This window comes from Cervus elaphus, chromosome 13 (assembly GCF_910594005.1).
Source record: "Cervus elaphus chromosome 13, mCerEla1.1, whole genome shotgun sequence".
In the NCBI taxonomy this organism is placed as follows: domain Eukaryota; kingdom Metazoa; phylum Chordata; class Mammalia; order Artiodactyla; family Cervidae; genus Cervus; species Cervus elaphus.
In genome coordinates, this window is record NC_057827.1 from 67426052 (window position 1) to 67438738 (window position 12687).

Below are 12687 nucleotides of genomic sequence, written 5' to 3' on the forward strand. Positions count from 1 at the left end.
CAGGGGCGGGGGGCGGGTGCTGCTTTGCAGGGTGGCGGGGGTGGGGGAGACACCACAGCACACACCACGAGACGTGGGAGGGGGGAGTCAGGGCCCAGGGGAGCTGGAGCACCGCTGCGGAGGTAGAAGAAGTCAGTGGAGCACCCAAGGTCAGTGTCCCAGGGTGGCCCGAGGTGGCCCCTTGTCACTCCAGGGGGTGGTGGGTCCCTGGCATTTGCTTGCTTGGCTGCCTCTGCTGTGCTGAATTTTCACCTGGCCTTGGGTCATGGGGTCATCTCCTGCTCATCACTGCCTTCTTCTCATTGATCTCACGCCCAGTTGCAGACCTGGCACCTGGTGAATTAAGACGGAGCTGTGTAGCCCTGAGCTGGCTCTGGGTCTCTGATGGTGGAATAGTCTGGTGGTTGGTCCATTGGTACGGACAGAGACTGTTGCTGGTTGATGAGTTGGTTGCATGCCCTTCTCAGGCGGTTCCCCTTGGGTCACCAGGGGCAGGAAGTGGTGCAGGGTCTGAGCGAAGCGGGCCAAGGCACGGGGAGGTGCTGGAGGAAGGTTCTGTGGGGCTGCGGGGTGGCAGGGAGGAGGCGCGCCTAGTCGAGGTCAGCGTCCTCATCGGAGTCGCTGGGCAGTTCCTCCAGCGTGGCTCCTTCTGTGGGCGGGCTTGCCTCGACCTGCGGGGGCAGAGCCTGGGTGTAGACAGTCATCAGGAAGTTGATCAGGGCCCTGGCCGTCAGCTCCCAGTGGATCACGGTGGAGCCCCCTCGGGTGCTGCGGATGTAGGACAGGCGGGCCAGGACCTCGGCCTCGGTGGGAAGGTGCTGGAGGGGCCTGCGAGCGCCCGCAGCGGGGCTCAGGGTCTCCCACACGTCGTCCTGCGCGTCCTGCGAGGTGTCTTGCAGGCCGTCATGCAGGCCAGACTGATGTAAACGTTGCAGGTCGTCTTGCAGGGCTTCTCGCGAGACGACATACTCATCACCCTCGACGTGCGGTGCCAGGAAGTGATGTAAACCCTGGTGGGTCCGGGTGCCCGCGAGGGCAGGGCCCCTGATGCCGAAGAACTGGCACAGCCTCTGCCAGAACCTGGGTGTGATCCGCAAGCCCTGCAGGGCGTGGATCTGCCAGGGGCTGGGGCCCAGGAACAGCTCGGCCAGCTCCTCGGCCGGGAGGGCGTTGGCGCCTACGGGAGGCGGCATCTGGGTGAACAGCTGGGTGACGGCGGTGGCGATGCCACTGCTGGCGAGGAGGGACGTGTCCAGGAAGAGGCTTAGAGAGCGCTGTCGGGGTGGCCGGGCTGGGCCCGCGGTGGGTGCAGGCATCAAAGCCAGGCGCCTCCTGAACTGAAGCATCACGAGGAGTGCGGCCATGGCTAGGTGGTTCTTCCAGAACAGGAGGCCTCGGTAGAAGTGCAGTATGACTGCCCTGACCTGGGCCATGCTGAAGTGGGCTAGGACGCTGTTGAATATCTGGTCCACCGGTACCAGCGCCAGGAACCTCTGCTGGAGGTTCTGCCGATGGGGCTCGTCTGGGTGAAGGGCATCTTTACTCTCCTCTTTGTCCTCTGATTCTGGGGACTGATCCCTGGTGGGGGCCTGCTCGGTGGCAAACATCGCTCGCCTGGTGGTGGGGGTGGCACGGCGCTGCAAGGCCCCCTGGCGGCGGAGTCTCTGCCGGCGGGGCAGGGGCCGGACGTCCTCGAAGCTCGGCATCTCCTTGACGTCGAAGTAGAAGTGGGCGAAGAAGAAGACCCAGTGGCCGGGGAGAAGTACGGTGAGCCTGTCATTGTTCAGAGAGGCTAGATCCTCCTTGTTGAGAAGGATCATGATGGGCTCCTCGGTGTTCTCCAGGTAGCGACACCACACCATGAAGGCAGCCCGGATTGGAAGGATCTTCATCTCTACCGGCGAGGCCTCCACCTCCGTCGGGGAGATGTTGCGAGAGTAGAAAGCGCAGGACACTTTCTTGCCGGTTCGCTTGTCCTCTTGGATCAGGCTGGCGTACAGGGTCGTCTTGGTGACGCCCGTCCGCAAGTAGAACTGGTTCTGGGGCTTGGGGTGGTAGAGGAGGGGCGCGTGGTGGAACGCCCGCTTCAGGCCCCTGAAGGCCTCCTGCTCCTCGTCCCCCCAGGAGAAAGGCAGGTCAGCCCGGAGCCGCCGTATCAGGGGCTCCGTGATGGTGGCGAACCGCTCCACGAAGTGCCGGTAGGGGAAGGCGAATTCCATGAGGTTTCGCAGGGACTTCCTCGACCCAGGGGTGGGGTACCCTGTGATGGTGCTGACGATGCTCTTGTTGAGTTTCACCCCCTTGGGGGTCACGACGAACCCCAGGAACTCGGCAGTGTGCTGGTGGAACTGGCTCCTCTGTAGGGAGCAGTAGACGTGGTGATAGCGGAAGCGGACCAGGACTTGGCGCACGTGTTGGTAGTGCTCCTCCTGGCTCATGGAGTAGACCAGGACGTCCTGCCCGTAGGAGACGACAAAGATACCGATCATGTCCTTTAGGATAAAGTGGATCACACCCTGGGAGATGATAGGGTCTGCGCAGATCGGGAAGGTCTGGTAGCTCGTCATGTTTTGGAGCTCCAAACCGAACGCCACTTTCCATACGTCTTCTGTCTTGTGTATGTTCATGCTTTCCTCCACGATGGTCCCACGCAGCTCCAGCTTGGTGAACCATGTAGCCCCGTGTAACTGGTCGAACATTTCTGGAATCATCTGTACGTAGTCATGCCTGCCGGTCAGCATGTCCTGCAGATCCCAGAATTCCTGCTGCTTGGCTTTTTCTTGCATCCCGGCACTCACAGGTTCCCACGGCGCGTTGGAGGTGCAGTCGTAAAAGGTCTCCTCGCTTTGATCACTGTCTCCAGCCTGCTGAAGCTCAGAGGGCTCTGATTCAGAAAGATCATCGGATCCGTCTGAGCTTGGCTGGTCGGAAGTCTCCTCATCTGCTTCCTTCGGGTTAAACACGTCGGCCAGGTCGGAGTACTGGTGTGGCAATCCGGGCAGCAGGCTTATGGCATGGTCTTCCAGAGCGATGCATGGTGGGGGCGGGCGGAAGCAGTTCTTCAGGCAGTAGGGAGAGTGGAAGGTACAGCGGCCTTTCATCCAGTCGATTTCGGGGATGTGGAGCTGGAGCCACTTGATGCCTAGGATTATGGAGAAGGTGGATGAAGCAACAATGTCGAATTCCAGAGACTCTTGATGGTTCTGGTGCAAACACACCAGGGGTTCGGTGTAGAGCCAGACCGGTTCGTTGCTGATCAGTGAGCTGTCCGCGAACTGGGCCGACTCTGCGTAGGGCTTCTGGTAAAGCTCCACGTGGTGCTCTTGGGCGAATTCTTCATCCATGTAGTTGCTTCTCGCTTCCGAATCAACCAGGGCCTGGACCGCCACGCTGTGGTAGGGGTTCACCCTCACCAGGAATAGCAGGAAGAGGTGGTTGTGTCTGATGTCAGGGTGGAACTGGTTGGGCAGCCAGGTGTTCACGGTCCACCTCTCGGGACCAGGTGAGTCGAGCCAGGTCAGGTGCCGCGGGCGGACCTCCGGGGACAGCCTGAACACCGCCCTTCTCTCGGCCAGCTTGTCCTCTATCTGCAGGACCAGTGCGATCAGGTTTTTCAGTGAATTCGGCTGCGGGATGCGGAACAGATAGTGCCTGATTTCTTCCTTGAGCCCCTGGCACAGGTGGGCCTGGAGGACTTCGTCCGGCCAGCCCAAGGTGGGTATCAGGCTCTGGAACTCATTGATGTATTCGATGGCGGGGCGATCCCCCTGCCTGAGGTGTAACATGGCATCTTCTGCTACCCGCAGGGCCTGGCGGTACTCAAACGTGTCGTTCATGGCTTCCAGGAAGGCCGGGAAGTTGTCAATCACGGAGCTGTCTCTCTCCACCAGGTCACTGGCCCATTCCATAGCCATGCCCGAGAGGTGACTGATGACGTACCCCACTCGAAGGCGGTCATTGCAGAACACTCTTGGGTAGCTCTGTAAGATCAGCTGGCAGAGCACAATGAACTCATGGTATTCTCTGCGATCGCCTGAGAACCGGCTCGGGTTCGGCAGTTGGCCATCGTTGATCGCATTCATCAGGATCTCTTCCGCCACTCGCTGCTGCTCTCTGAGGTCTTGCGTCCGGAAATACAGAGAGATGATGGACCTCACCATGCCCATGACCTCCACTGTTGCGCTATCTGGCTCTTCGGGACTCTCGTCTTCTTCTGACTCAGCCAGGTCAGTGTAGTAGTCTTGGTCTTCCTCGGACTCCCATGGGTTGTCCTCTGCCTCTTCCATTCCACCAGGTGCCCCACCGAATGGACCCCCCTCTTCCAGATGAGAACCCTCGCATGACTCCTCCAAGTCTTGGAGTAGGTCATTGGGTGGATCCTTTATTTCCCTATGTGGGCCACTGGATGGCTCCTCCATGTCTTGGCGGAGATCAATGGACTGCTCTTCCATTTCCTGGGCCAGGCCACCGGCCAGCCCCGCCGCCTCCGCTCCGTAGCCTGGTGGTGTCTCCACAGTGGTGTTGGATGAGCCCTCGGAGGACTCCATTTGTTTTGATGATGGATTCTTACGCTCCATCATCGTCTCAAATGAGTCTTCAGAGGGTTCTATCATTTCGTCGGATGGAAAGGAGTGTTCTCTGAAGACTGGTAAGGTCGTGACGCGTCCAGTCAGTGACTGGGACGGCAGAGATCAGAACCTGGGGCTGGGGAGGCGGGGATTGGAGGAAAGGCAGTGGTTTAGGGTCTCATGAGGTCAGGGTCTCTAGGACAAGTTAGATGCCCACCTAGTCTGAATCAGCAGAGGAAATCTCCCTGGGTCTAACTTAGGGCATTCTGTAGAGAGAAAAGATCCTCAACCCCCCTGACCTTTGCACCTTTGCACCTGAGGCTTATTCTGCCTGTCTGGCCTGCCTGCTTCCCCCCACGGCTGTGAGAAATTCACAGTTCATAAATTCTGTGGTGTGATGGGCCCAGAGTGGCCCAGTGGCAGGCAGGCACCTGGCAGGATGCACTGGCTACTTCATTTCAAGCCTGGCACATAGGCCTGGTCAACTTCCCTGCCCTTCTTTGGTCACCAGAAGGTCACAGAGGTCACATCTCAGTGCCATCCAAAGCTTCCCCTGGCAGGCTGGGCCCCCTTGGGGCTGAGGTGGGAATCTCCAGTAGAGATGCCTACTGGTTAGCAAGTTCAGGGCACGAGCAGAAAATGGGCACTTGGCTGCGATCCCGTCAGCTGGGTCAGCTGCCTGAAATAGCTCTTATTTCTTCTCCTAGATTCAAAGGAGACACTGGGGACAGGTGGAAGCCATGATCTGAATTCTGGCTTTTCTATCCCCCACCCCACCCCCACCGAAATACCTACTGTCTGCTAGAGACATGTCATTTGTGACTTAATTCTGACTCGGCATTTTTGCTGATTTTTTTTCTCTTTCACCGACTTGCAGTGCTGAGTTCTCCCCAGCTCTGAGCTGTCAGGGGAGACCTACCAATCATGTCTCCACCTCTCCTAAAATCTCCACTCTCCCAAGACTAGCCCTTCTTGTCTGCGGGGTTCGGGAACTTCAAACATCTGGCCTCAATTCCACTCGTGCAAACATCTTTACAGACCCTCCAATCTCTTTGCCCCAGTGGACACACTTCTCTGTCCTGGGCTGGTTTCCCCCCAACACTGGGGTGTAGCTCATAGAGCTGGGATATTCAGTAAGGTGTGGGGAGGGCATGAGATAATCTTGACATCTGAGTGACTGAAGAACTGATTTTGGAAAATCTTTAGTGGGTCAAGGCTGAATTGACAGAGATGTCTTGGTTGGGATTGTTAACATGCTCCTCTGCTGGTGCAGGGCAAATTGAGTTCTGGCTGTCCAATTAATTAGCTCTACAGTTATCGTTCTTTAGGCATTTAACACTTTTTGTTGCTTCTCAGTTTTGTTTTTAGCCCCCGGGCCAATCTATTAAAAAAAAAAATGCATTCCCTAGCGAAAAACTCCTCATTGGCTAAAATCCAACCTTTCCAACATGATATGCTGCTTCTCAAAATTAAATGCATTCTTGTTAGCATGACAGTTAAATTTAATTCTGCAGTCCCTCTGATTAAGCCTTCACTGTTTATTCGCCATCTACGATATTAAATGCAAACCTGTTAGCATAAAAATTCCTGACACATAAACTCATCAAAATAATTTTTTGGCTAAAATTTAAGGTCTTAAAATAATAGAAAATTCTGATCATGTTTTTCTTTCAAAGTAGAGACTACATTTCTTTAGGTAAAATCGTCATCACCATCCTCATATCCATTATAACAAGATTATATATATAGCACATCTCATAGATTAGCTCATTTCCTCTTCATAAAAGTCCTGTAAACTATATATTATTATTGTAAAATTCCAAGTCACTAATTAAAATACAAAAGTTGACAAATTAATTCATCTGCCAACTCATGTGTTAGAAATAAAAATCTCAGCTGTCTCTTACAGCTATTAAAACCTTTTGTTGGTTAAAATTTAAAAATTTAAATTGGCTAAAATTAGACATAAAATCTCATTATGTATCTTACAACCATTAAAATGCTTTATTGTCTAAAATTTAAAATAAAAAATTTAAATTGCTTAAGATTTGAATTTAAAACTTAAAATTTTTAAATTGGTAATTTTAAATTGGTTAAAACTTAAAATAGAATTTCTCAGTATGTCTCTTACAACCCTTGAAACCCTTTATTGGCTAAAATTTAAAAAATTAAATTAGCTAAAATTTACAATATAAGATCTCATTATGTATCTTACAACCCTTGAAATGCTTTATTCGCTAAAATTTAAGAATTTAAATTGGCTAAAATTTGAATTTTAAAATTAAAAATTTTAGATTGGCTAAAATTGAAACTATAAAGTCTCAGTTGTCTCTTAAGTATTTTATTGGCTAACACTTAATATTTAAGAATTCAAACTGGCTAAAATTTGAATTTAAAAATCAAAACATTAAATTGGCTTTATATTTTAAAATTAAAAATGTTAAATTGGCTAAAATTTAGAGTACAGAATCTCAGTATGTCTCTAAAAGCTATTAAAACACTGTATTGGCTAATATTTAAAATATAAAAATTTAAATGGGCTAAATTAAAAATTTTGAATGTAAAATCCCTAAATGTCACCTACAACCCTTAAAACCATTTATTGGCTAAAATTTTAAATTGACTAAAATTTTAATATAAAATCTCAGTATATCTTTTAAAACCCTTAAGGTCTTTTATTGACTAAAATAAATTGTTTAAATTTGAATTTTAAAATAAAAAATGTTAAATTGGTTACAATTTAAAATACAGAATCTCAGTGTGTCTCTTAAAACCGTTAATTAGCTAAAAACTGAGCACCTTAGCACAATGATTTAAAAACTAGATTATCCCCTTCTTAATATAAAGTCTACTCTTAATATGTTTATAAATTTGAGGCACCTGATGAAATCCTTCAACTCTCCCAATTTCAACCTAAAATCTGATATCCTTGGCATGTTGTTAAAACCTGATATTACTATATTCTGGATATTACCTGATATTACTAATATTCCTTAACATAGAATTTAAACTTTTAGCAAGATGCATAAAAGTTATCCACAACTTCTCTATTTAAAGCTTACAAAAGTTTCTTTTCATTGACTATAACATGAAGTTCCAATCACTTAGGATAAAATAAAAAACTTTATTATGAATTTATCTGCAAACTGATGGATATTAAAAACCCCAAATCTCACTAAGTCACTTCTTAAACTTTGTGTTATTGGCTTAATTCCAAACCAGTAATTAGACATGATATCAAAGTCTGACCATTTCATTAAAGGCCACACTTGCAAGAAACATGAATTTGGTCTTGTAACTTCTGCTTAAAGTCTTATAATATCTCTAAAGTCCTTAGCATATAGGACCTAAACTCCTTAGCATAAAAGACACATTTTACTGTACAATTTCTCTGCAGCCTTTGTTTATCAAACACAGACATTTTGCCGTATCACTCTCTGAGAATCTCTTAATGGCTAACATCCAAATTCCTTAGCCCGACACAAAAAACCGATCCTGTTCCTCAGATCCTGTTCCCAAACTTCTTAGCATGCTATGTAAATTCAATCCTATAGCCTCTGTATCTCCTGCCCCGCCTCTGTATTACTTGCCATAAACGCTCAATCCGCCACCATACAGCACAGACTGGGTGCAGTTTTGCCAAGGGGTGCCTCGCCTGAACTGTCGATGTGCCCTCATTATCTGCTTCATCAAATCCAGACACCTTAGCCTAAACTATGTTTTACCAGCTAATTCCCCTGGAGATGAAACTCTACTCAGTCATTCTTTAAGATCCTTTATTGGCTAAAATCCAGACGCCTCTACACGAGGTTCAAAAATGAGATCATATCCCTCCTCTGAATGAGATGCTCTCATTGGATGCCTTCAATTCATCCAATTCACACATAAAATCACATCTACTTGGCATGTTATGAAAATCTGAACATACTATTTTTGTCATAAAAATCTGCTCTTGTAGCTCTCCTGAAGTGTGTACATTTGATCATGTAACTCCCCAATTTTAAACTCAAGGTGTTTTCATAGCCTATAACATAAAATCCCAGCTACTCATAAAATGCAACATTTTACCATATAATTTATCATTGGGTTGGTCTATTAGAAAACCCCACACAGCTTACCCTGTCACTCTTTGAAACACTTTATTGGCATAAATCCATACTTATTAGCATGAAATAAAAATCCGATCTTGTCATTCCTTAAAATAAAATTCACACTTTCTAACACAGTCAGTAAACTTTGATCTTGTCACCTCACCTTAAGAATCTTACAATGTCTCTTGATTGTGGAATTATGGAATAAAAATTCAAAATCTTAGCATAAAATGTGAATTTTGTTTGGTAATTTCACTGTAAACTCTTTATCAAATACAACGAAGCTCAGCACATCCCTCTTAGAACTTTTTATTGGCTGAAATCAATTTCCTAGGCACTTGCAAAAATTTCATTGTGTCAGAGCCTCAAAGTAAATTCCACATTTCTTTGCGTATTCCCAGTATTGCTCATGGAATTTCTCTGTTTCAACTTTGTTGTCAACATCAGTCAAATTTCCTTGGTATGCTCTGAAAGTCAGACTTTAGCACCCCCTCAACTCATAAAGGATGTTTTAGCGTGATACTTAAATGAGTGACTTTTACTTTTCTGTCAACAACTTTCCAATGTTTCCTCATTGTCCACTCATAAAATCCAAAGCCTTAAAATATGTTTTATGTTTTTCTGCTTACTTACCTCCCACAAGCAAAAAATCTCCCCATCATATTTCTTCAAACCCATGCGCAAGAATCCAAACTCCTTAGCGTAATTATAAAAGTTTGATGTATCACTTCTCAGTAATAAAGTCCAGATTACTTCCCTCCAAACTCTGTATCTATTCATGAGGCCGCCCCCAGCCCCCGCTTAAAATCTTTTTAACCATCACTAACAAAATGTCTCCACATCTTAGCATGGCACCCCCATTTAATCACGATATCCTCAGTTTAAAATCCTTAACATTTCATGTCCATAACATAAAATCCAATTGCCTGAGCATGAAATGAAAATTGGACCAAGTGTTTGTTATATTGAAAAATATTTACATGGCTCTTTATTAGTTAGAGTAGAAAGCCTAAACTTGCATGAAATCAAAATTTTTTTATTGTCTCGCTTCAGTTCCTTATTCCTTTCACACTTCCCTCCTGAAAGACTAAGGTTCGTTACTTCTTGTGCCCCCAAATGCATCTTGATTTCATTGTCACAGATCATTTTTTTTTGAACTTGTCTCTGTACCTATGATTCATTAATTCATATAGAATGTCCTGACTTTTTCTTTTGGGCCAGACATTATGCTAGACCCCCACTCTAGCATGAAGAAATGGAGGCAGCCTTGCCTTGCAGAACATTACCAGCCAAGAGATGAGGACCACGCACCCTCGTGTTCAGTACTGTGCCAGAGGTGAGCTTGGGGTCTCGGGGCAGGGCCAGGGGTCTCCCTGAATCCCTGGTGAGAGCTCTCTTGAGGCTCCACTGGGCTCAGCTGTCTGTCCCTCTGCCAGGACTTTGGGCATCATCAGGGCCTGGGTCCTGCTGCATATTGCTTTAGAAACCAGTGCGGGCTTCCTTCTTACCCCTGTCCTCCATGGGCCCACCTGTCGCAGCTCTATGCAGCCCAAGAGGCTGCCCCTGCCTCTGCTCTGGGCTCTAAAGAAGTATTATTCCCAGTCCTGTAAACGCAGCTGGGATCATGTTGAAGTCTCAAGGCTCACGAAAATTTCTTTGAGCAATATCTACTGACTTGGAAATTCTTAACCTTACCAAAAAAAAAACCCTCCAAAATCCAGGATGTGCAGCTGGTTTAGTGCAGCTGGTTTGGGTTCTTGGCTTTGGATTCTCTTTCCCCTCCCGACACTCATAGACAGACAATCCAGCCTCACCACCTTCGGTGCCCGGAGCCTTCTCGGTCAGGTCAGCTCCTTGCTCGCCTCTGAGCAAGTGGCCCATTGGGTCAGGGCTGCCAACGTGTGTCTATGAAGGGTTGGGTGTGGAGGAGAGGCGGGGGGCCAATCCCTCAGCAAATACTTCTCTCCCCGCGCCCCCCCCACCCCGTCAGCTCACTTGTGCAGTAAAGGAAATCTGATTTTAAAAATAGAGCTTGGAAGAGGAGATGAGAGGATGTTTAGGGGCAGGGTTTGAGCCTGGGGCAGGGGGTGGGCGTGGAGGAGTTAAGGGAGGTGAGGACATGTTGCCGGCCTCCCAGGTGCTGGCTGCCACAACTGGAGCAATGACCCCTCCCCCCCGCCCAGCTCTCAGGGCACCTGAAGTCAGGTGAAGACCCCGGCCTGCCCCGCCCGGCCTCTAGGCCGTGCTCAGAACCATGTGGACTCAATGGACACAACTGTGGGGTCGGGGGGCCTCGGTGGTCTGAGTGCCCTCACGTGCCCCTTCCGCTGCCCTGGTCCTGGCTGCTGGCATGGACGGAGGGGAGCATCCAGATGTGGGTGGGCATACAGGGGCGCTAGGAGGGCCACAGGCTGTTGTTTGTTATTCTGTTAGATTAGTGCCAAGGTCAGCGTGGGCAGACGAGGCTGGGGGCCCTTCTTGGTTCCCCTGGTACGGACCAGGGGCATGGTCCCCCTCTGCATTCAGCTGGCTGGTCAGGAGCAGAGGAGGAGGGTGCTGGGAGTTCTGAGGGGGATTCCCGAGGGTCCTATGAAGAGCTGGGCTTGGGTGCTGGGTCCCTGGGACCTTCAGGAACTGCTGGCTGAGCAGAGTTCAAGTCAGGGGTCCCCCCCTCCTGGGCACTCAACCCCCTGATGTGTGCCAAAGACTCCCTTGGTCTTTCCCAGATGGGAGACCTCTCTCACTGATCCCAAACAGCGAGTCTCCATCCTCCTTTTCCTTCCCCTGGGGCAGGGGGCACTAGGGATAGAGGGGCTAGGCTGTCAGGCCCCACTGGGCCTTGGACATCACTGAGGACACTACTGTCTGGAAAGCGGATGCTGTGATTCAAGAAGACAGTGAGTACTGTTCCCTGGGCTCCTCCTCCACCTCCAGCCGGGGCGGGGCAGGGGTCCTCCTGGAGAGGGTCTGCACAGCCCTTCGCTTCCCCCTCCAGCTATCCAGGGAGCGGGCAGTGCCCCTGACCCAGCCGTGTTCCCTCCGCTGAGTGCCTGCGCACCCTCCACTTGACGGGCGGCTCCAGGGGGCAGCTGGCTCACTCTGCCCAGAATAACCAGGGGGGACGGGGAGAGTGCCGCCTGCGGGCGGGGCTGGGAGAGGGGTCAGGCGGCCAGCGGCCTCCTTCTTTGGGCTGCCCTGATCGGCAGGGCCAACCAGCTGCTCCCCAGGACTGCTCTTGCCTTTCAAGGCAAGCGGGCAGGGGAGGGCGCCCGGACCAGCTGCCAGCCCTGGGCCCTCGCTGACTTTCAGCGTGCCCTTCTCCTGACCCTCAGTTTCCCCAGAGCTGTAGGGATGCTTGGGGAGGGGTCTTCTCATGTGGCTCCTATAGTTCAAGGGTCCTGAGAGGGGTCTGAGGGGTGACCCTGGGGAGCAGGGGTGTGAGGAGGGGTTGTCTGAGTATGTGTGTGCATGCTAAGTCGCTTCAGTCGTATCCAACTCTTTGTGACCCTATGGACCGTAGCCCACCAGGCTCCTCTGTTCATGGGGATTCTCTAGGCAAGAATAGTAGAGTGGGTTGCCATGCCCTCCTCCAGGGGATCTTCCCAACCCAGGGATCGAACTCATATCCCTTATGTCTCCTGCATCAGCAGGCAGCTTCTTGACCACTAGTGCCACCTGGGAAGCCCCTTGTCAGAGTAGGTGGAGCTCAGTTCCACCAATTGCTCTTAGAAATTGGGGGTTCTTGGGAGCACAGACTGGGGGGCTTCTTCTAGTGCTGGTCCAGGTGTCAGAGTCGGGCTGAGAGGGGCTTCAGTGGGCTTTTTTGAGCCTCTGGTGGGTTCCCTCTATTCTTGGGGTGCTGTGGCTGCAGGCCCAGGAGCCTGGGGTTCTTGGAGCAGGAGAATGGGGCCTTGGTACCGGGCAACTCGGCCCAGGCTGGCCTCAGTCTCTCCATTTACTTAACGGAGGGCCCCGCCTTCCCAGGAGTGGGGTGCAGCCAGCCCTTTGTGAACTGTGAAATGCTCCAA

At 50.2% G+C, this 12687-nt stretch overlaps 1 protein-coding gene across 1 annotated transcript; it reads right to left on the minus strand.

The window, feature by feature from the left end:
* Positions 1-261: 261 nt before the first annotated feature.
* Positions 262-4613, minus strand: RTL1 (retrotransposon Gag like 1). The gene has a single exon (XM_043922704.1). The coding sequence runs from the start codon at positions 4611-4613 to the stop codon at positions 591-593; it is 4023 nt and encodes a 1340-aa protein (XP_043778639.1). The 3' UTR covers positions 262-590.
* Positions 4614-12687: the final 8074 nt, after the last annotated feature.